At 44.5% G+C, this 19,892-nt stretch overlaps 1 protein-coding gene across 3 annotated transcripts in view; it reads left to right on the top strand.

Moving 5' to 3' along the window:
• The window catches only part of LONP2 (lon peptidase 2, peroxisomal), a 57,628-nt gene extending 39,178 nt beyond the window's left edge, over positions 1 to 18,450 (top strand). For 2 of the 3 annotated variants that reach the window (XM_081201160.1, XM_081201159.1), the window contains exons 12-15: positions 8,360 to 8,502; positions 12,000 to 12,207; positions 14,692 to 14,882; positions 17,253 to 18,450. In XM_081201160.1, the coding sequence (XP_081057286.1) occupies positions 8,360 to 8,502; positions 12,000 to 12,207; positions 14,692 to 14,882; positions 17,253 to 17,474 (764 nt within the window). In that variant the 3' untranslated portion in view covers positions 17,475 to 18,450. Of the gene's footprint in view, positions 1 to 8,359; positions 8,503 to 11,999; positions 12,208 to 14,514; positions 14,668 to 14,691; positions 14,883 to 17,252 lie in introns of those variants that run through there. The other variant, XM_081201161.1, reaches the window with a different exon arrangement.
• Positions 18,451 to 19,892: the final 1,442 nt, after the last annotated feature.

Genomic DNA, 19,892 nt, shown 5'->3' with positions numbered 1-19,892 from the left:
GTCCAGGCAGCAGCAACTCCCGCCGCCGCCCCCTCCTCCGCCCGCTATCGCCGCCACCACCACAACAGCCGCCGCCGCCTCAGCTGCCGCCGTCCCTCAGTCCCTCGCTCTGCTGCCTCCTCCCCCCCCACCCCCAAAGCTTGGAGGTTCCCCGGCAAGGGGGAGGGGAAAAAATTAAAAACTTTCACTTTCGTGCGTCCCTCCCGGCGTGACGCTGCGCGCTGACGTCACGGGGCTGTAATGGTGGTGTGCCGCGAGACTTTTTCATTAAACAGGTGTGCCGTTGCCCAAAAAAGGTTGGGAAACACTGATTTAAGAAAGGGTGTAGATGGCATCCAGGGGCTGCCTGTATGTGCCTGGAGACAAGAAGTATTTTGGCAATGATAGGCACCCTCAAATATCTGAAGGGCTGTCACGTGGAGGATGGAGCAAGCTTGTTTTCTGCTGCTCCAGAGGGTAGGACCCAAAACAGTGTTTTCAATTTCAAGGAAGGAGATTTTGACTAAATTTTAGAAAGAACTTTCTGACAGTAAGAGCTGTGGAGCAGACTCCCTCGGAAGGTGCTGGACTCTCCTTCACTGGAGGTTTTTAAATCAAGGTTGAATGGCCATTTGTCAGAGTACTTTAGCTGTGATTCCTACATTGCAGGGGGTTGGACTAAATGACCCTTTGGGTCCCTTCCAGCTCTTCAATTCTATGAATACCTCAACCAGGAGTCAAAGAACAATGCAGCTAATTCCAGAAGGTCCCAAACCATTTGGACTTGTATCTGTCACCACCACATGGCAAACCTCTGTTTAGAATCAAGGGGTGTTTAAAAAAAACAGTTCATAGTGGGAGCTGGTAGGGGAAAAAATAGAAAATTCCCCATGTGGGAACAAGCCCATGAATGTGCTTAATATATATATATATATATATTTGTTTTGAATACAGGCCATACAACCATAGCAGCAGGATGACCTATGTAAGGCATACAGTAAAAACCTTTTGGTATTTGGCAGCCCATGTTGCTATTCTGGGCTGCTTCAAGACAGCGATGCTGATTTTCAAAATTTTGTCCTGTATGCTGGAGCTCCTGTATCAGGAGTTTGCTACACACACTGTTCTCTTCTCTTTAGTGTTCCCAAAATTGAAGTGAAGCGCAGGCTCATCTGGAGTTCTCTGTGTGCATTGGAGCCTCAGAGAGCATTAAGTCACAGCTCATGACGATGCTTGGTTTTTCCCAGGTACCACAGTGCCTGCTTGAGCAGACTGGGAATCTGATAGCTGGGCCTTGTGGTCCAGAACTGCACATACAGATCTAACTCTAGTAAGCGGCATTCACCATCACATTTCTCCCCTCGCAGCCTGGACTCTGGAAGGGATCATGGCTCAATGGCAGAGCACATGTTTTGCATGCCAAAAGTCCCAAGTTCAATCTACAGGCATGGCCAAACTTGGCCCTCCAGATGTTTTGGGACTACAATTCCCATCGTCCCTGACCACTGGTCCTGTTAGCTAGGGATGATGGGAGTTGTAGTCCCAAAACATCTGGAGGGCCAGGTTTGGCCATGCCTGGAGATCTGGCAGCAAGTAGTGGAACAGGCCTCCCACCTGAAATTCCCTAACTGTCAGAATAGATGATACTGGAGGCTTGGTAAATGCACAAATAGTCTCAGCTGATACAACTATACTACCTATGCAGAATGCTTATTGTCAAACCTTTTTAGTGCATCCTTGTTCGAGTCAAAAGTTGTTTGTGTGGCTTTTTTGGCTCCATCATCCCTGCTTAAAAAGGCCAGTTTTTTCCCTTGAAAGGTCATGTTTGCTGAGGCTGATAGGAGTTGTAGTCCAAACAATTTGGTTGGTATTAAGTTGCAGAAAGCTGTCATTGGAGGATCCCCATGTATGTGTCCTCTTTAGCACTCCCAAGAGAGAGGCAGGGAAACCTCAAATATGTTTAATCTTTGCAGTCATCTCAGATTTCATAGAATGCCCACATGCTTTCCAATAATGCAAGGCAAGGGCTGCATCTTGTCTAAAGAAATCCTAGTCAATAAAAAGTATGTGTTAATCAAATATTAAATAAAATCTACGTATAACAAAAAAAAAGTTTTGAAGGTGAAGAAGCATGCTTGCTTTGTTTTGTAAGTCATAGATGGGTGTCATCTTAGAAAAAGGCATCTTCTCCTAGGTGAGAATAGGAGAGTGACTCTTCTGTGATGAAGCATGCATATTAAAGCACATTAACAATTTTTAAAACCATTGCCTTTTAAGTATGTTGCTTGTTTGGGGATTCTTTAGTCCATTTAAAAATATTGTAAATGGAGTAATTGGTTTTATCGGTGATAGAGTTTTGTTCTGTTTCTAACTGCTTTCTAGAGATTTTACTGCATGCCATTATTTGTACTTTTTTGGTTTTATGTAACCTATGTACTGTTTTTTCTTATAGTGGGTTTTTTTAATATAAGTAATTAATCTACCCAGTTAATTAGTTTAAAATGTGGAGCCCTGGAGAAGATAAAGAAACTAAGATATTTCATAAAGAAAAAAACCTCACATGCAGTGCTGGTAATCAGTTTAAGAGCCCTGAAGTCTTAGTGACTTGAGGAAGGATAACATTTTAGTTATCTAGTTTTACTAGGGAGAGGGCCAAAGCTCAGTGGTAGAGTATCTTTTTTGTTTGCAGAAGGTGCCCCAGGTTCAGCTCCCAGCAACTCCAGGTAGGGCTTGGAGAGACTCCCAGACTGCAGCTCCAGAGAGCCACTCCCAGACAACAGCACTGAGCAACGTGGATCAATGGTCGGAAGCATTATGAGGCAGGCAGCTTCCTGTGTTTCTAGCAGAGCAGTTTGGAAGCTCTTCCCTTCACATGATACAGTGACTTGTTTACTATTAAACGCAGAACAAAAGGGAGGCTGTCTTCAGCATTCCAGCTAATCCAGCGAAGGAGTTATTTACAGTGTTAAAATTAGAGCTGGCAATCGCTGCCAGCTAGGAAAGTCATAGCAAGCTGAGTGCTTCCAAATGGTGTAAAACTCCAGTTTGTTAAGGGCTGTCTTTTTTCTTTTTTTTTCTTTTTGGCTGTTTGGAGAGAACCCAGAAATCCTAATCTGTGAACAGTTGTCTTTGTGTGGCCTGAAATTGACAGCAGGCAAAACAATGCAAAATAAAAGAGAGCCTGACAAACAGGGAAAGGGCTTGATGTTTGGCTGCGCTGGCATTAGAATGGCACTGCTTTAGCCCCAGAAGGAGGTGGGTTGTTTTGTAAAAAAGAGAGAGAGAGGAGGAGGGCAAATGCTTTGCAGCACGCAAGCCCTGCAATTGTAAGGAGCTGTAATGAATCAAGCTGTCTTGGAAAACGTTGCTCAGGCCTGCCCAGCTTCAAAACACCTAGCCCAATGCAAGCCACCTGCCATGTATTGTGACTTGTTGGGTCCTTGGCGACATTTCAGTTTCTTCAGTCTTCGTTGACCTAGCAGCCAAAAGCCAGGAGATTTATCAAGCCCACCCACCCAACAGTCTGTACTATGTAGCTGGTAGGAAGCCTTCAGCTCAGGTCTCCAGCTGCAGTTTCTGTAGGAGACTCTCAAAATATCATCATACAATATTCAAGCCCAAACAGAGGGTGCCTGACTTCTCATACAGTGCCTGTCCTTCTCCTAAAAGGAAATGATAGAGAGGTCAGGAGACTGGACAAATGGCACGCTTTAAATTGTGTAGCGCAGAATTCAGAACATCACCTAGGGACAGCTGTAGGCAGAATTCCTGTATTGCACGGGGGTTCCCTTCCAACTCTATAATTCTAATGTTCTCTTTCTTTTCTTTTGAAAATATCATTTTTTACTATTTAAGCTACATTATCAAAATGTAAGTTGTGAAATTTATCACCATTACTTTCATTTAACCCTGATAAATCCAAGGATGAAGTGGGTTCAGCTACCCTAAAATCAGATGGTGTGAAGCAGGCCCTGGGGTGGGGTAGCTAATCTATAGTCTTCCAACTCCCGCCAGCTCCAGCCACCATGGCCAGTGGTTAGGGGTGATGGGGGAGGGGGCTGTAGTTCATTCAATATCTGGAGGGGCCACCCCTGCCTCAGATGAATGAAGGAGTAAGGATTTACAAGCCAGCCAAATGCCAGATCCCTCATATCACAAACTAACCTTAGCATTGCATGACTAAAACAAAAAGTTAACGCATTGAGATTCCCTGTTTAGTGTGCCAGAGAAATATAACAAAGTAGTTACTACTTAGAACTGAATTATTTGCTGCAATCATTTTTTTGACCCGACTAATTTGAAAGGAAATCTGAAAAGCATGAATTCCAGGCAAAAATCCTCTTGCGAGTTAGGCACCATTCTTAATAACCCACACTGCCTCATACTTAGGATTTTAAAGTCAGTCTCGGGTCTGTTTTGGCTAAAATGTGGAATTTTATGAGAAGGGTATAAAATCCCGGGATCTCAATTTTTTTATTATTAAATTCATTTGTTTGCATAGCAAGCATGTGGCTTTAAAACACCTGGGCTTTTAACAAAAAGTAGCCAGTCTCTCTTATTTGCCTTGGGGCTTTCTCCCCCCTTCCCCTTCTAAAAGAGCACAGGGTTCAACTTCAGCCAATCTTGCTGCAGAAACATTAACGAAAATCTGATGAGAGCAAATCCCAAGGTGATACGGCTGCAGGCAGCTGTGAGCTTTGAATAAAGCTGCACTGTGGTTAACACACTTAAAGGAATGTCAGCAAAAATGTAGCACTTGGACGGGGCCCCCAGTCTCTGGCACCTTCTCTTTTCTCTCCAACCCCCCCCCCCCACAGCTTATAAAGCAGAGGAAGGGAACCTGTGGCCCTCCAGATGTTGTTGAACTCAAAGACCCATCAACTCTGCCAGCATGGGCAGCAATCAGAGATGATGGGAGTCTGACAGTATCTGGAGGGCAAAAGAATCCTCACTCTGCCCTGTTGCAAAAGTCAAAGTCTACTGGCACAATCTGCCCAGAAAATTATCTGGTGCTGGCCCACTAAAATGGCAAAGAGCTGGGTAAGAGTAAAGCTTGTGACCCAAACACTCTGTGTAAAGGAGTAATATCAACAGCAGGGGCAGGCAACCTGGTGCCTTCCAGATGTTCATGGAATGCAACTCCTGGAGTGCTAACTGGGACTGGAGGGAGGGAACCCAGTAGACTCCCCCAAACTATACATACACCCTGTCTTAAGTTTGCTCCCCAAGCCTGTGCTTGCATGTTTGGCAGTCAGTCCCACAGAGCTCAGTGGGGCTTCCGCCAAGAAGCTGGGTCACAGTATTTTGCCCCTCTTTCCTAGCAACACAGACTGTGGAAGTACCATATCCAAGTGCAGGTCCCCACAGCTAACTGGGACCCTCAGAGACAGGACTCTCTGAGCCCAAATCTTCTGAGAAGATTCTCTAGGCTCCCTTCAGACCAAAAGCCCCACACAGTTTAGGATGGGGAACCTGAGACCCTCCAGTTGTCTTGGGACTCCAGCTCCCATCAGCCCCCCCCCCCAGCATGGCCAATGGTCAGAGGTGATGGGAGTTCAAGTCCAGCAACATGTGGAAGGGGCCACAGGTTCCCCATCCCTCTGAAAGATGTCCTGTCCAAGCCTTCCTCATGGACAGATCCATTCAGGACCAAATTTAGTTCAAAGGACAATTTAGGATAATCTCCTCCTGCCCTCACTGGACTTGTGTGAAATCTTAACATCATACTTTTTAATCTAGTTGTTATCTTTCTAATTTAAAATAAGCCAACCTGTTTTGTAGGCGATACTTTTTTTATTACTATTCTTCAGCCTGCTTGGTTCTGTAGCCTCTTGTGAGGTTTGTATGTTTATGTAACAAACGCCAATCTGATTATTTGATGCTTCAGTCCGGCCTGTGTTCTATTTGTAATCAGAATGAGCTAAGAGAGCTTATTATTTGAAGCAGAAACCACAACGCTAGCTGTAATTGCACAACTTGGTATGCAAAGTTGAAAATTTTGTGTTACATCAGATTTGGGGCAGTAGGGGAGGGGGTCAGAGAGTGGATTAAATTTCTGCCGAAAGATGGGACACTGTTGTTTGTCACTGCGACGTATTATGAAACCGGCCTTCCTAATTGGGTTATCTGAGTATAAAGCAAAAAAAGAAAGAAAGAAACGTGGTTTTCTCAATAGGACAGATGCCCTTCACAAATTCAGGAGAGAATCATTTACAAGTCCCCCATGTTGCCAACTGCTGTCTGCAGAGTGAGCAGCTTGAAATAAAACTGGACCAAGTCCCAGTTAAAATATGAATAGTTTCCTGTATGCTTTTAGTTTCTTATTTATTTATTTTTATTTCATAAAATTTATACACTGCTTGATTGTAAAAAAAGAAAACCCTCAAAGCAGTTTACAAAGAGAATTAAAAAATGAAAATATCAGTAGAAACAACTCTTTTAAACATTCAAAAGATAAAACCAGCAATAAACTAAAAACAGACTTAAGACTTATGTCAACATTCTACATGTCTGGGTAGGCTTGCCTAATAAAAATTATTTTAGTGTGCACCAAAAAGAATACAGTGAAAATGCTTGCGTGACGTCAATAGACCAGGAGTTTCAGAGTGTAGGTGCTGCCACACTAAAAGATTGATTTCTTACAAATGCGGAATGGGTATTCTGTAACACCTGCAACAGTGCTAATTCCTCCTATCTTAATGGTTGAGAAGGCATGTATGGGTTTTCCAAATAAACTAGCTGCTTAAGTCTTCCAGCAAAATGCTGGAGAGCATTCCTATGGTGTTATGTATGCGTTGGTGTCTTTCGTTGCACACTTTTCCTTCCTGTGCCTTCCACCATTGCGCTGATGAGGGACACTGCGGGACACAGTAGTAACATACATTCTGTCATTCTAAGGATACCTGTGCAAAGCTTGCCTCCTGCTGCCAGTACCCCTTGCTGTAGACTCTACTCACTCTGTGTGCTATGCTGCAGTGGTGGAGGACCTGTGGCTCTCAAGATGTGGTCAGACTCCTGCTCCATTGGTCATGACCATTGGCCATGCTGGAGATGACTAATGGGAGTTGGAATCCAACAACATTTGGAAGGCCACAGGTTTCCCACTTTGGCTCTATTGGTCTAAGAACACAGGACACTTTGTTCTACGGATCCTTAGTGCATCTATCTCATTATTGTCTTGGCAGGGAGAAGCGAATGTGGGGTCCTGCAGATGTTGTTAGACTAGAACCCCCATGCTGGTTGGGGCTGATGAGCATTGGAGTACAACAACACACATTGTCTATAGTGGTTTACACGGACTGGCAGCAGCTCTTCATCTACCCAACTCTACCTGGAGATGTCAGGGCTGAATCTGGGGGCTTTTGCAAGCATAGCCATGTGCACAACCACTTAGCTACTTCTTTCTCCCATAGGGTCTTCCTCATGGACTTATATGCTCTCTTTTGTTGATTTAAAAACAAAGAACGTGTTTGTTCTTTTGGTTAAAAATACCGACCTGGAACATGGGTGGGGGCTTGTGACACACACAGAAATGTTGTTGGAGTCCCAATTCCCATCAGCCCAGCCAGTGGGAGCAAGGAGCAGGGAAGATGGGAGTTGGTCCAGCAACACTTTGAGGAGCAAAGGTTCTCCACTTCTTTTCTCGAAGAACATAAAATCTCCTACAATGTGTTATCCATTGTTCAAAACATACGTCAGGGAGAGACTATTGCCGTGTGGCAGAACACATACTTTGCATGCCAAAGGTCCCATGATCAATAGCTGGCATCTCCAGTTAAAGAAGAATCAGGTAGCAAGTGTTGCGAAAGACCCCTGCCTTTTGTGCCCTGAAGAGCCGCTGCTTGTCAAATAGACTCAATGAGAACAGTGGTCTTTACTTGGTGTAAAACATCTTTGTGTTCACTTGCACCTCACCAGCTGCTGTGGGAGAAGTGGCAGGCTGCACACTCTGCAGTCTTCATGCACACACATTTGGACGCATATGTGTTTGAGAGAAGATGCATCTTCCCTACAGCATCTTCCCTACAATGGGTGTGTGTGTGTGTGTGTGTGTGTGTGTGTGTGTGTGTGTGTGTAGCTGTGTTAAATGATGTGACTGAATCATTGATCCTTAGGAGTAGCTCCATCAAGTGGTTGCCCATCCATTTAGTGGAGCCAGTCAATATTCTCTCTAGAACAGGCATAGGCAAACTCGGCCCTCCAGCTGTTTTGGGACTACAACTCCCATCATCCCTACCTAACAGGAACAGTGGTCAGGGATGATGGGAATTGTAGTCCCAAAACAGCTGGAGGGCTGAGTTTGCCTATGCCTGCTCTAGAAGTTGCCGGCAAATGTTTCTTATGATCATATCTGTGAAGTGACCTTTTTTCTAACCTTAAGAGTGTAGAGAGCATGTTGCGGAAGATGCGAAGCCTGATTCTCTCAGCGACACTGCTGATCTGGCTCTGCCACCTGAAATGCCCATTCTAATTGACTTAGATGCCTTGAAGGACATTCTTGGGCCACCAATGTACGAACTGGAGGTAATTATTGACTATTTTCTATCTTTGCTCTTTTTTATTTTGTAGCTTGTATAAATTAGTTGGTGGTGGTGGTTTGTTTGCTTCCCCACCTTCAGAACAGCCAGGTTGGGAAGGGACTTCTGGGGAGAGTCCCATGGGCCAGATAGAAAGGCTGGGGTGGGGCCTGAATTTGGGCCCCAGGCCTGCTGTTCTCCACCTTATGCTAGTGGCACGAAATCTAAGCTCTTCCAGAAGCTACTTGGTTACATCCAGACTACATCTGAAGCCTCTGAGCTCTGTTCAGGCGCAAGGGTAAAACCCCTCTTATTACATGCAGTAGCAGGTAGCTCCCACTGAACTGTAGGTCTTATAAGGCCAGTGAAAAAATTAGGACCTAGGGATGGAATGTCAAACCTCCAGTAGCTCTGTGTGCAACTTTGAACCATTGGGGTGTTTTTCCTTGCGATTTTGTCACCAGGATCTGGCCACATCCAGGGGCCAAGATTACCGGATGGCAGCTTCATAAAAGAAGTGAGGCTTTGGCATGCTTGAAGGGGTTTCTTTCTTCTTAAGCTGCTGTTGCCCTTCTCTCTGCAGCGAGGAGCGCTGAACTTCCGTCTCTGTGAAAAACATTCCAGATTGGTTCCGTTTGTTTTTCTTTGCTGCAGTCTGCAGTGGGGCCTCTCTCCCTCCCCACCCCACCCCCGGCTCAGAAAGCCTCACCTCTAACCTTCGCTCTGCCATCAATAACTAGCTGGAAATCAAGACCCTGCAAAGGCCAGTCACATGTCAGCGCTCAGCTCGAGGAGGCCCGGCAGAGAGAAATTGAAAACCTCCCGTAATTGAATTGACTGGCCCTTCCGGAAGGGGAAGGCCCTTTTCAAATGAATATATATATTAGAGAGAAGTTAGGCCTATAATCTCATAAGCGAGGGTGCTTTGGAAAGAATCAATTCAATCAGCTGTTCCAAAGTCACAGTTCGCTTTTAGAGTCAAAACCTCTTTTGGTGGAATCAGAATATGGCACACCCCAGACGGATACATGTCACTCGCTGGAATTTCGAAATCCGATCCTGGCAGAGTCTGAGTGTGTATATCTAAAGCACCCTTTTGCCTCTCTCAAGAGAGATGGCTCAGCGCTGGCTGAGGATGATTAACTCATGATGGTTTCCTGAAATGCGAAATCCCTTTGTGTGCCTAGGAACACCCTGTGGCCTGCCTCTTCTCACATCTGTCTCTGCTGCTCCATAGGGCTGCTGCCACCCTGGTCCCAACTGCAATGTTATCTTTACAATATTGTTGATGAATCCTGGGCTGCTTAATGGCCACTGGAAACAGCAGGTGTATAGGACTGTTGACAACCTGGAAGCTGTAGGTGAGGGCAGGAGTTGGAAACCTGTGGTCCTCCAGATGTTGCTGGAGCCCAACTCCCATTCTTCCTAACCATCAGCCATGCTGGTTAGGGCTGATGGGGGTCCAGACAGCAGCTGGGAAGCCACAGGCTTTACCCCCAGACTTAGGGGGGGGGGTAAGGCTGACTCGCCTAGCACTTTGCTTGAAAAATGCTGCCTTAGGTTTACAACAATGGACTCCTCTGAGTATTCAGTGGCAGCTCATCCCACCATTTGAAAGCTAAACTTCTCATATGTGTGGCAAAACAGAAAACGGGTTAAAAATCAGGGCAGGGTGTTTGTCTGCAGCATTAACACTAAACTTTTAAGATAGAATTATCTGGGTGGATAAGAAAGTCTTCACTTGGTGCTACAAGGACACAAGACTTGGCAATAGGTGTGCCATTCTGGGGAGAGAATTTCACAGAAAAGTCCACAGTTGAGGTGCCACCACTGAAAAGGCCCTTTGTCTCGGAAGTGTGTAGCAGGGAGCCTCTAAATATGGCTTCAATATTTGGGAGTAGGTTGCCCTTTGTATGTCTACATCCTAAACCATATGGGACTTAAATGGTTTTAAGCCAGCACTTCAAATTATACTTGGAGACAAACTATTAGGCAGTGATGCTCTGTAAGTGAGATGTGTTCTATTCAACCAGCCTCAGTCAGCAGTCTGGCAGCTGTATAACAACTGCCTGAGGCAGTTGAAGTTCTGTGGGTGTAGACACTACCTACCAGAGTTGGAACACTTCTGAATCCCATTGAGTTCTGTAGAACTCTCCAATTAAATCAGGGAGACAGAAAGGCACCTAGCTTTGGCTAGATCATGGCCCATGTGAAGGTTTGATAGAGCACTTTTTAAAAAGCATCTTCCTTTATAGCAGTTAAAGTTGAAGGTATAAGAGCTGACCTTTCCTTACTTGGAGAAACTGAAAAACAGGGTAGATCTCTGGGTTGTTGCATAAATGAAAAGTTCCATTTGCCAACTTCAAAAAACTTTAACTCATTTTTGCTGTTACAAAAAAACAGTACTCTATTCTCTGCTCTATGAAGCACCCATTTTAAGCCCCTACCCACATGCACCCTAGCCTTAGGAAACTTTCATCAGAGTATATGTTTGCAGCTCCACCCTTTCAGAAAGCTGTTATCAGTGGTGTTTCAGTCCTTGGCTTCCTTGGCCTGATGCAGGGAAGAAAAAATATGTGTAGCCGGAAAATATTAATGTGTGTAGTGAAAGGGTAACATTTCACTTGAAGTTTTGCTTGCTTTGTTTGTTAAAGCTAGGATTCTGGAAATGATCCATGCTGCAAAATGTTGACATCTTTCCGCAGGGCCTGCAAGAAGGAGCTGTGCCGCCTGGCCTTTGGTTTGGACTCAGTCTAACCCTTATGTTTCCCTCCCCTTATGGTTCTGATTTATGGGCTACTGCTAAAATGAGGCTGCATTTTAAATTGTATTTTAACCTGTATTTTAATTAACTGTCCCCCCCCTTCCTATTACATTTTATTGTAATTTTATTGGTGTTAGCCACCCTGAGCTGGGTTCTGGCTGGGGAGGGTGGGGTATAAATAAAATATTATTATTATTATTATTATTTTGCGCCCAGTAATAAGCAGAAGTCAATAAGCAGAAGTCATTTCTGAGATTCCCTCCTGTAATCCTCTTAGGAATGTTCCTAGAAGCTTGTCCAGAATGCCTGTGAACTAGGACCATTTCTGAGTATCAAGGATGCTCTAATAGCATGGGCATACCGTCTCTGCTGGCTCCTTCTTTGTTTCTGGGCTCAGTTCAAGATGCTGTTCAGCTCTTTGGCCCCATCAATGCAGAGTTACTCATGGCTCAGTTTTATCCCTTATGCTCATGGGCGTAGCCAGGATTTTTGTCAGGGGGGCTGACCTTTTGTTAGGGGGAGCAGAACCTCAGTTTGCTATGTAGTCTTATTAATTGGGGAGGGCAGCTACACCCATGCTTATGCTATTTAACATCTACATGAAACCACTTATTAGGGTCATTCGGAGAAACCCATCTTGGCCTTTCTGCAGTACTGAAATCAGAAGACCTATTTCAAGCGGGAGCCTTATTTTCGGCACCAAGCTGTCCTTTTCCACAGAAATACTATGCTTCTTTCAGGTGTCCGAGCGGCTGAATCAACCCGGCGTAGCAATAGGTTTGGCTTGGACTCCTTTAGGAGGGGAGATCATGTTTGTAGAAGCCAGCCGCATGGATGGGGAAGGCCAGCTGACTCTGACTGGGCAGCTGGGCGATGTCATGAAGGAGTCGGCACATCTTGCCATCAGCTGGCTGCGCAGCAACGCAAAGAAATACCTACTGACAAATGGTATGTGAGAAGGCATGAATGGAAAGATCTGGCGCGTGCTTCATGCATGCATAGAATAGGTTTTGAACATGTCTGGCTTTTGCTGCCTGCCTCGGACTATAGAAGTGGAGGCCATCAAGCCTCTGGAAGACACCATACATTTTGGGTGGAAGGCATTTTTAGCTTGGGGCAAGTTGCAAAAGGAGACTGTTGCAAGTGCTTTGCATGGAAAAGGTCCCAGGTTTGGGCCTCAGCACAGCCCATGTAAATTAGCCGCCAAACAATACTAGCCTGCTCAGTTTTTTACTAGCCTACTTTTTACCCATAAGAAGAACTGGCAGAGAACAAACAGGGCAGTCTGTCCCAATTTTACCAGCCTTTTACCAGTTAAAATCAGGCTTATGATTAGCAGGCTAAAAACACAGTAGGCTGGCTAAGAAAGGCGCTGACATGTCTCCATTTTATTATATTAAATGTCTTTATGCCACCACTTTGGTTAACCCAAAGAGCCTTATAGCAACCCAATGTAAAACAGAAGCTTTTCTTTTTAAATTTCTCTTTTTGGGCAAGGGTTTGATCTTTAAGAGTGCTTGGAATTGAATTAGTACTGTATATTTTGACACTGCTGTCTGGTTAAATTAGTCTGGGAATTCTTTCCTCTTGCTGCAGTAATTGCTTTGATTGTATTTTTTTAACTCCCGTTCTCAGGACATACATAAACTGAAAAGCAGATAGGAATGTTTCCAAATAAACAAAGAATTTGTAAATGGCCTCAGCTGGAAATTCCATTTTTAAGAACAGCGCAGCTATTGAAAACAGCAGAGTATTGGTTTTGAGGGACTTGCCTTCGTGTGAATGATCTGCACCTTGGTTTCTTAAGGTTGCTTTTACAAAAGGCTAAGAATGCTGTTTTCCCTCTAGCTGCTTTTTAAAGATGTGCTTTAAGCCTCAGCCCCTCATCTGTAATACGGAGATAATATTAGGCACATGAAACCATTGAAAGCTGCCTTATAGTGAGTCAGACCTTTTGGTGCACCTTGCTCAGTCCTGCCTACTTTGACTGGCAGCATCTCTCCAGGGATTCAGGCAAGGGGCAGTCCCAGTCCTGCTTGGAGATGCCAGGGATTGAATGCATGTGAAACCACGTGCTCTACTCACGAGTTACAGTCCAGATCCACTTTTGCAGATGCCAAAGGTGGTGTGTGTTTTCAAAGTATGCTTTGAAAACTCAGGACACTTCCTAGCGATGCTCAGTGTGTTTGTCCAATGGTGACTTTGCCTTAGGCTTAGTAGAAAGCATCTCCACCTGGGCAGCTGATTTTCACCACTGGGGCCCTGCCTTGTGCAGCCCTCTGTGCCATAAAAGGTAAAGGTAAAGGGACCCCTGACCATTAGGTCCAGTCGTGGCCAACTCTGGGGTTGCGGCACTCATCTCGCTTTACTGGCCGAGGGAGCTGGTGTACAGCTTCCGGGTCATGTGGCCAGCATGACTAAGCTGCTTCTGGCGAAACAGAGCAGTGCACGAAATCGCCGTTTACCTTCCTGCCGGAGCGGTACCTGTTTATCTACTTGCACTTTGACGTGCTTTCGAACTGCTAGGTTGGCAGGAGCAGGGACCAAGCAACGGAAGCTCACCCCGTTGCGGGGATTCGAACTGCCGACCTTCTGATCGGCAAGTCCTAGGCTCTGTGGTTTAATCCACAGCGCCACCCGTGTCCCCCTCTGTGCCATAGCTCATACTATTTCAGTGTCCCCCAACCTTAGCAACAAGGAATTTGAGGGGAGGGGTGCCTAAGCAGGTAGGTACGACTGGCAAAAATTGGGTGTCCCACCTTGTGCAAGCCCCAGTAGATAAAAGTCCTAACTAATTTTATCATTCACTTGAAGATTTATCCAAGTGAATTTACTATTGACTGACTACTTCGAACAGCATACATTTTTGCCTGATCAAAACCAGCAATTCTGAAAGAAACCAGTGCTTTTATTGCCTGCACCCCGTATCATCACCAAAGAAGCATTTCTCCTCTCACATGTGCAGAAGGGAATGCCTCTGCTGAGATGGCCCTTATTCAGCTACAGTTCTTATAAACACTTTAAAAAAATTAAAAGTAACTTTTTTTAAAAAAAATAATCTGTCCAGTTATGGGGGGGGGCACCATTTTTAATCCAATCAATTCATTTTAGTACCACGGAAAGTGTTCGTACTGCTGTTAAACCGGTTTATCTGGGAAAGTGTTTCCAGATTCAAAGTGTAGCAGAGTATATTGACACAGGTGTTTTCTTCCTTAATCCTTCTGTCTCCCCCTCCTCCTCCACCACCCGGCACAGATCTCCTTTCAAATGCTCTGCTGCCAAGTGGAACAAGCGTCTGGAATGCAAGTCCTCCAGTGATGTGGTTTGTTTATTTGTTTGTTTGCTTTCCCCCAAAGAACAAAAGACCAGAAGCACCGCAGGTTTGAATTTTCCACACTGAACATCCCCCCTCCCCAATTCTCTTTCTTAAAGCTTCTGGAAGTTTTGATCTCCTTGACAACACAGACATCCATCTGCACTTCCCAGCTGGAGCTGTCACAAAAGATGGACCATCTGCTGGTGTTACCATAGTAACCTGCCTTGCCTCCTTGTTCAGTGGGCGGCTCGTGCGTTCAGATGTAGCCATGACTGGAGAAATTACACTAAGAGGCCTTGTTCTTCCAGTAAGTATTCTTTGCAGATAGCGATATTGTTGAGGCTTTCTATCTCTCTATCTCATCCCCTGCCCCACCCCCTGCAAAACAAAAAAACCCATCACACCGCACATTCCAATACTAGTTCTAATTCTTTAATCTAGTCACGCTACTGAAGGTTGTCTGGTAAAGTTAGCACAGTTCTACAAAACAAACAGTTAGCAGATACTTTATTTTTCAAATCTGCTCTACATTGGTGATCTGCCACAGGCGACATTTGCAAGACAACAGAGAAGATAATAGTAATTTATTCCAGCGGGTGGGGCTTATATTGTCAGATATTGCCTAATTGAAAACTGTGGCCGCATCATCACTTTGTTATCTGGGGAGCTGTTGAAGAAGGATTTTTTTTACCAGATTCAGCCAGTTTTACTTCCTTCCCACTTCTGTCTTGATGACAGCTAAGAATACCCCTAGATCAGACATGTTCAACCAGTCGACCATGGTCTACGGGTAGATCCCTGGGTGCTCCTGGTAGATCATGGTTGATCGCGGGACCCTTATCGATCTCAGGATTAAAATAATGTTTCCAACCCCCTCCCCCCTCTGTTCCTCCGTCGCGTAAAGTGTTTGCTTGTTTGGAGTTTGTTGCTGTCAATCGTGGATATGATCATTGTCTTAATTGGTGCGTGCATTTGTTTTCTTACGGTTTTTTTGGTGAGCGATGTATGGCATTTCCCCCCAAAAAGTTCAACAACTCTGGCTCCTCCTCCCTCTAATGTCAATGGGTAGATCACTGCCAGTTTTTTTATACTGGGAGTAGATCGCAGTCCCTTGGGAGTTGGATGTGCCTGCCCTAGAAGTTTGGTTAAACACCACTTCCAAGAACTGGAAGTGTTGCTCACTGGGACAATATGGTTTGAGCATATGATGCCAATCCTGGCCTGACTGCAGTGGCTGACGGTTAGTTTTCGCGTCCAATTCAAAGTGTCGGTTTTGACCTATTAAGCCTTAAATGGCTCAGGTCCACAATACCTCAAGGACTGCCTTTCCTCACATGAACCGACCTTCAGCCCCTCTTCATGTGCTTTCTCCACGAGGTGCCAGGGGTAGGAATATGAGAGGGCCTTTTCTGTGGTGGCTCCCCACATGTGGAATGCTCTCCCCAGGGAGACTCACCTGGCACCTTTGTTACATATATTTTAGGTGCCAGGCAAAATTAAACAATCTGTGTAACTGTAAACCACTCTGTGATCCTCAGATGGAAGGGTGGTATAGAAATTTTAATCATCATCTTCCTTTTTAAAAGGCACTACTTGTGCGGGGATTTTATTATACTTGCCCAAAATCATCTTTCATAGGTTTGCTACAAAAATAAAAATACAAAACTGACACATGCCTCAGCTAGCCCAGGCCATTGTGATCTGAAGTGCTTTCTGGAATGTGCATAGTGTTGGTTGAGGTCACCAACAGCAAGCAAGAAAACACTCCCTCTTCCATGTGACATCTCAAGGCACCATTCAGCCTGCAAAGAGCAAGTTTGCACTGGACCAGAAACTGACTAATCTCCGGAATTAGTCCTTTGCCAGTTTCAACCCTTATTCCAATCGAGACCTTTTCAGGATTGGTCATTGGGCTAAAACTGATGATGAGGCTTTTCTGCTCCTTTCCCTCCCTTGAGGTTGGTTTCAGGTCTTCTGTATTTGTAGTCTTAAGTGTTCTCATTTCGCAGGCTGGGGCCAAAATGGGGTGGCTGAACCAATATGGCTAACTGCTCTCATCCCCAATACACACAAGAAACAAAAACCAGAATCTGCATAACAGTTACACTTGCTTTGCTCTGTGTAGATCGGCAAACAAGTGATTCAGGTTAAAGGCAGTCCTGTTGGTTAATGATCCCAGGGAATGTCCTGAAGGCTCACACACATCACAAAGCAAGCCTTCTGCAGCAAAATAGCTTCAGCTCTGTTCAGTTCCTAGGTGAGAGACCATCTAGGAAACTCATGTATGTTGTCTTTAATGATGGGAAAAGGTGGAATATAAATTTGATTAAATAACACATAGTCCAGGGTTACATGTGTTTTTGTGCCCCCCCTTCAAATCTGCATGTGGCAAACCCAAATTATGTATATGTTTATTACATTTTATCTGTTTGACAAGCATTCACATAATTTGGATTCTTTAAGGAAGGGGTGAAGGGAACAAATGGACATGGAGACAAGAGAGGAGTTGGCAAGAAAACACTGGAGTATGATGCATTGGTCTGTGAAAACATTAACAAAACAAGTTGAGAAAATTATTTGCACATAGCATAGTAATAACACAATGCCTTATTTCTGCCAGTAGCATCCTCCTTAAACTCTCTCTGCTCTCCCCATTTCATTCTGTGTATTTAAACAGGTTGGAGGAATTAAGGACAAAGTTCTAGCAGCACACCGAGCTGGACTAAAGCGAATTATCATTCCTCAAAGAAATGAAAAGGATCTTGAGGAGATTGCCGCCAACGTACGGCAGGATCTGAATTTTGTGATGACAAGCTGCCTGGATGAAGTTCTTAATGCCGCTTTTGATGGGGGATTTTCAGCCAAGACAAAACTTGATCACTTCAACAGTAAACTCTAAGCAGATTGACTTGGGCTCACTCAAGGAACAAAATGCAAAGCTGATGTTCATCTGGCAGGATGCAAAAAAAAATGTGAGAGTGTTTAAAAGTGGCCAACACTGGAATGAGATTAGAATGTGTGAAAGGGCTCTTCTTCATTTGGCGGTACAAACTTGCTGCCCATTCTTACTGGTCTTTATGTGCATTAGTGGACAGGAGTCCAAAGAGATAGATTTGAATGCTAAGCTCTTAATTGTTAATCCCCTGTGCAATTAAGGGGTAGACTGATACAGCAGCAGAATATCCAATCACATGAGCCTCCATGAAATCTGCCTGTTAATTTATTGAAGCCTGCTTTCTTCCACCCCCACCCCCACCCACCAAGAGCCTGATGCAAATGTTGAGATTTTACCTTGCTTTAATATCAGAGCTGTAGTTAAACTGTCACTGATGCCAAGCTACAGTATTGTTCACTTCGGGTTTTTAAGCTGAATGGGTATGCAAATGAATTAGTTCTGGTCTTGCACATGGGATTGTCCTGAGGTCTCATTCTTACAATAGACCAGGGACTTGCAGCTTTGAATCATAGGAGAGTCTCTGAAACTAGAAGAGTCTAATTTAGAACAGTCTAGGAAGTGTTGCAACAGAGGTGGCGAATTGTGTCTTCACCATTGGCCTTGCTGGCTGGGAGAAGTCCTACAACATTTGGGTCCAAAGGCTCCCCCACTCCTGCTTTAGAGAGTAACTGCATCGAATTTAGTCTGCTGCCCCGCTGCTCCTTTGACTGCTTTAAATTAATGAAGTGATTCATTTGAAATGGTAGAGGAAGAAGCAAAGCATTTCTAGACAATATATGGCCTGGCTGATTTGTTAATAATAGTGCTGTTAAAATAGTGTTTAATATCAGAAACTTAACTTTGATTATTATAAAAGACTTTATTGCCTTGAAAAGTTGTAATGAGATCAGACACAAAATAAAGAGCTGATGGTACACAAGAGCCAACTTTCCTTTCAGGCTGAAGGTTCTCCTAGCACTGATAACACTTTCTACATGGAATGAGAAAGAGCCACATCTGCAGTGGTTTGGTTAGGGAAATAAGTATATGAAAGAGAGAGGAGATCATTCTGGTAAAAAAGGGGAAAATAATTATCTATTGATTGCCTGAAGTATCTCAAGATGCCAGCTGGCTCACAGGGGCATTTCTGAACAGAGGCTTGTTAGTGACATAACAGCTGTGAGAGATGTGACATACAGAAGAGAATGAGGTCTCCCAGACTGAGCAGTAGCAACTGTTCCCCCTGAGCAGCCCTCCGGCTGTTGGACTCTAACTCCCATCAGCCAGCCCCAGACAGCATGCCCAATGGCTAAGGATAATGGGAGCTGTTGTCCCAAAATATATTGTGGATGGTCATCATAGGGTGTTTTCAGAGCACATTCATTCATTTCCACAAAGGAGTCCATTTGCGTTCGATACAAAATGGGTTGTTTACACAACCCAGTTACCTAAAGAATGCTCATTGGTTATTGCAGGGATGAGGAACTTGTGGCCTTCTGGACATTACTGTACTCTTAACTCCCATTATCCCTGACCTTACTGGCTAGAGTTAATGGGAGGTGGAGCCCTACACCATCCACAGGAACACACGTTCCCCACCCCCTAGGTTATTTGAAGCTTTTGCTTGTCTAAAAACCACCTGTTTCACGGAGGCCACACACAATGACTTCCGTTTAAATTACATTTTAAATAACCTTTTAAAGGTTATATAGCCTTACGTTTCGCACAGACACGTTTTCAGCATTCTGTTTCACATAAAAGAAGTTCTAGTAAACGTCCATCCATGTAGCATGGCATGAATAAAGCACAATGCTTAAATGTCATAGGATACTATGCAAGACAGCACTAGCCCTGGCCTTGTTCCATGGAATGTAGCTTGGGCATGTGAGCAAGAGATGCATCCTTCACAGGGCTTAATATATGACTGCAGTTTTGGCTTTTAAGAACTCCATGTGCAACACACTACTTGACTAGTGTACAAAATCATACCATAGGGACGGAAGGGGGTCTTTCTTACCACACCCAGTGCTCAAAGGACATGGGGTTCTGCAACCCACCGCAGGCTACAGGCACTTTGATTTGATTGATAGATGTGAACACACGAGCAGCACTACTTTATTGTACAAAGTTGTGGGTACAATTAGTATTTATGAGAATTTTGTTTTACAAACATACAAGGCTACAGGCAAGCACTTCAGATACGCAGTGTGGTGTTGGATCACTTTCCACTGCATTTTATTTATTGCTCTTTCAGCTGTTCCTGCCCCTCCCCCATCTTCTCCCACATCAAGCAGGGCAAATCTATTCTGGTCATGAATAGCTCAGGGCTTCTGAAGTCACAACCTCATCACACCCAGAGGTATTTGATCAATGCAAGATTGC

The sequence above is a fragment of the Podarcis bocagei genome, assembly GCF_964188305.1.
Source record: "Podarcis bocagei genome assembly, chromosome: 7".
Taxonomy (NCBI): domain Eukaryota; kingdom Metazoa; phylum Chordata; class Lepidosauria; order Squamata; family Lacertidae; genus Podarcis; species Podarcis bocagei.
Note: the sequence above shows the minus strand (reverse complement) of the source record. Positions and strands in the feature narration are given on the sequence as shown.